Source organism: Leptinotarsa decemlineata, unplaced genomic scaffold (genome assembly GCF_025532065.1).
Source record: "Leptinotarsa decemlineata unplaced genomic scaffold, Ldec_3_MD MMD2_P_RNA_scaffold_14, whole genome shotgun sequence".
Lineage (NCBI taxonomy): Eukaryota > Metazoa > Arthropoda > Insecta > Coleoptera > Chrysomelidae > Leptinotarsa > Leptinotarsa decemlineata.
In genome coordinates this window covers 8,971,878-8,975,154 of record NW_027412528.1, presented here as the reverse complement: position 1 = coordinate 8,975,154, position 3,277 = coordinate 8,971,878, and the positions used below count along the sequence as shown (strand labels likewise).

General features: G+C 38.9%; 1 protein-coding gene across 1 annotated transcript; it reads left to right on the top strand.

Annotated features, from left to right (window-relative positions):
* The first annotated feature begins 207 nt into the window (after positions 1-207).
* On the top strand, positions 208-2,692 carry LOC141483475 (uncharacterized). Its single transcript, XM_074178144.1, has 2 exons — positions 208-340; positions 1,772-2,692. Exons 1-2 carry the CDS (start codon positions 208-210, stop codon positions 2,659-2,661), a joined length of 1,023 nt encoding a protein of 340 aa, XP_074034245.1. The 3' UTR covers positions 2,662-2,692.
* Positions 2,693-3,277: the final 585 nt, after the last annotated feature.

The following is a 3,277-nucleotide window of genomic DNA, read 5'->3' as shown; positions in this document are numbered from 1 at the left end:
CCAGTGACGTGACTAGACGTGTGACGTTGTGACCACCCACCCATGTGACGTTGTGGTTGAGACACAGTTTTTCGCATCCCACGTGCCACTTGTGTGAATCGCCGTTGTCTGTTTTATCCTTCGTTCAGATCATCGTCGTCGTTTTATCATCGCCGTTGTCTGTTTTGTCCTTCGTTCAGATCATCGTCGTCGTTTTATCATCGAAAGATGTCAGAAGAGAAGATAATAGAGGCGGTAAGAAAAAACCCGGAGCTTTACGACACAAAACATGCCAACTACATGAAAACAAAGTTGAAAACCCGGATTTGGCAGGATATTGCGACAGATCTAAATTTAGAAGGTAAGTTAAAATACATTCATTATAGTTTTAAATACTAGTACTTTTTATTTTTATTGTCACAAATGGTTTCTATTCGTACATAAAAATTACATTTTTATAGAAAATACATAACCTAAAGTGATGAGCACTATATTGTCAATACTTTCCAAGCATAACGGATTGATGTTGCCAAGGAAGTGCCCCACAATTGTTAAAATATTCCGTAAAACTATCCCTGACTCTAAATGCAGCTAATGAAGTTCTCGCCCTGTTTCCTTGAACATGTAACAGTTGAGTTTGTGGCAGCTGTTCGATATCATTTACATCTTCTACCAGGGCTGAGGGTCGTAAGTAGTTGTGCAAAACACAAGCGGCTTTTACTACATCTCTCACAGTGTCCACTTTACTTTCAAATGGTCTTCGGAATACGCGAAACCGCGTATTCCACTAACGCGTATCCACTAACAGTGGAATGTGCCGAAGGCACATTCCACTGTTTGCCGAGCTCGAGAAAGTCGTGCATTGAAAACTTGGTGTTGATAATTTCCAGTTACTTGCCTTCTTGGATATGGTCTCATTAGATTTTCCGATAAAGGAAAAGCCTCGTCTCCAACAAAAACATACGGCAGAGGCTCGGCAATCGTAGGTATTTGTTCAGGATTGGGAAGAAGTATAGTGTGTTTGATCATTTTCTTGCCCAATCCACTACTTGCAAATACATTTCCATCGCTAAATCTTCCCATCGCTCCAATATCTATTGTGATAAATTTATAATCCGCGTCCACTGTTGCCATTAAAATAATAGAGAATGTATGTTTATAGTTAAAGTATGATGATCCACTTTTGCCTGGTTTTTTAATAACAATATGTTTTCCGTCGACAGCACCGACGCAGTGTGGAAATTGCCATCTATCCTCAAACCGTAAAGCTATAGATTTCCATGTTTCTGTTTTGGGTTCGGCTAAATAGACTGGTTGCATATTATTCCATATAGCGGTAGCTACTTCTTGGACAATATTAGACACTGTTCGATCTCCCAACAGGTAGTTATAAGCAATACTTTTGTAGCTGTCTCCAGAAGCCAAATATCTGAAAGGAAACAAAATTATTAAAATTGATTATCGTACATTATATATGTATTATGTAATATTAACGTGAATTACCATAAAGAAAGAACATAAAAGAAAAAAGTTGTACCTACCCCCGAGGTGGGGATTGAACTTACGTCTACTGGATTACTAGTCCAAAGCTCTAGCAACTAACCTACAAGAGCGACATTGGGAAAACCTTGTGTTGTAGTTAACAATTTTTTTTCTTTTATTTTCTTCCTTCATTTTTATTTGTCATAATATGGTATTTACAGTTTATTTATTCCTATGCTGTGCTTTAATTATCTTTTTTTTTCTTTCTTTGGCTTATGGTTTACCAGCACTTAATAAGTATTTGTTTCAGGTGAAGCAGCGAAAACGATGTGGCTCAAGTTGAGAAATTCTTATCGAGACGCACGACGGCGACAAATGAAATCTCTTAAAAGTGGTGCTGCTCCTGAAAACATTAGACCTTGGCGGTTTCAGAAGCAAATGACGTTTTTGGAAAGTTTTATGTCTGCTGGACCCCGTGAAGGAAACGTTAACGACAGCGATGACGATTCACAACATTCATCGGCACTACCCCTAAGCAATGAAATTTTGGACTCCGAAAATGTAGAAGGGGAGCATTGTTCCTCGAATCATGAACAATCCAACAATGCAGATGTTGAAGAAGACAAAGTTGAAGAATCCAGCACAAAAACGACGGGTACATTAGAGCAAACTTCAGTAGCCAACACCAAAAAACAAAAAATCAGAAAGCAGGACGATGTGCATTGTTTGCTGAAGAGGTCTCTGCAGAAGCGAGAGGAGAGATCTAAACAACGGGAGGAAGAAAGGAGAAAATTGGAATCTAGGGATAATCCTTCAGACGACCCTCTATACAATTTTTTCCTTTCAATGTACCAGATAACAAAAAATTTGCCCCCCCCCCAATACCAGCATAGGGTGAGGGGCCAACTTTTTCAGGCTGTGTCAAAAGCAGAAGAGGACGTTATGAACCTACAAAGTCGACCATCTTCATCGTTAACTTCGTATAATTACTCGGTTGCAAGCTCTCCCAGCACTCATGCTTGGTCTGATTCCCATCAGACACACTTCCAAATATCCCAACAACTACAAGATCGAGACCAGCAAGATCAGACACACATCCCATTACCCCAACAACCACATGGTGGAGACCTCCAAGATCAACCTGATATTTCCGCTTTGGCTAACTATGTACAGACATTTGATTCTCATAACAGATTGTAAAAAAAAATAAAATAAATAGCTTTAACCTGAATTTAGAAATATTTATTACTTACCTCAAGAAAACTGCAAGTTTTTCCTCTGTTGATATCGGCTTTTGAGCATTACATCCATTTGAGTCAATGTCTTGTTGAATCATCCCATGAACATCAAAAAACTGGTTGCGATTCATGCGGAAGTAATTGGTAAAATCAGCATCACTCATCATAGTAGTAATTTTAAACTGTCCACGCCTATTTCTCTCTGATAAAATGTACTTATTTGGTAAATTTTTTTTTTTTTTAATAAGAAAGAGAACAAAATATCTTCTTCAGCATCATCGGATTCTGATTCAGAATTCAAGTTTAACAATAATAAATGTTTGGTTCTTGCATCCGACATTTTCAAATATTGGATTGGTTGCGAAATCCCACAAACTGCACCTTAAAATATTTAGATCACCGCACAACCGATACGTGGGGTGTCTTGATTTCAACTGCGCCTCAATTTGCGGATCCCCACGCAGCACGTGTGGCACGCACGTGTCGTGTCCCTCGTGTCAGGCCACCTCACACGTGCTATACGTGTCTCAATTTGCGCCTTGCCTAAAATTGGTATTTTTTGTATATATTGTGCTAGT

What these genes read in the sequence shown, in the direction of transcription:
- LOC141483475 (XM_074178144.1), top strand. Translation starts at nt 208, where the DNA reads ATGTCAGAAGAGAAGATAATAGAGGCGGTAAGAAAAAACCCGGAGCTT. An exon ending in GACAGATCTAAATTTAGAAG is followed by an intron (nt 341 to 1,771) that starts GTAAGTTAAAAT and finishes TATTTGTTTCAG; the next exon opens with GTGAAGCAGCGAAAACGATG.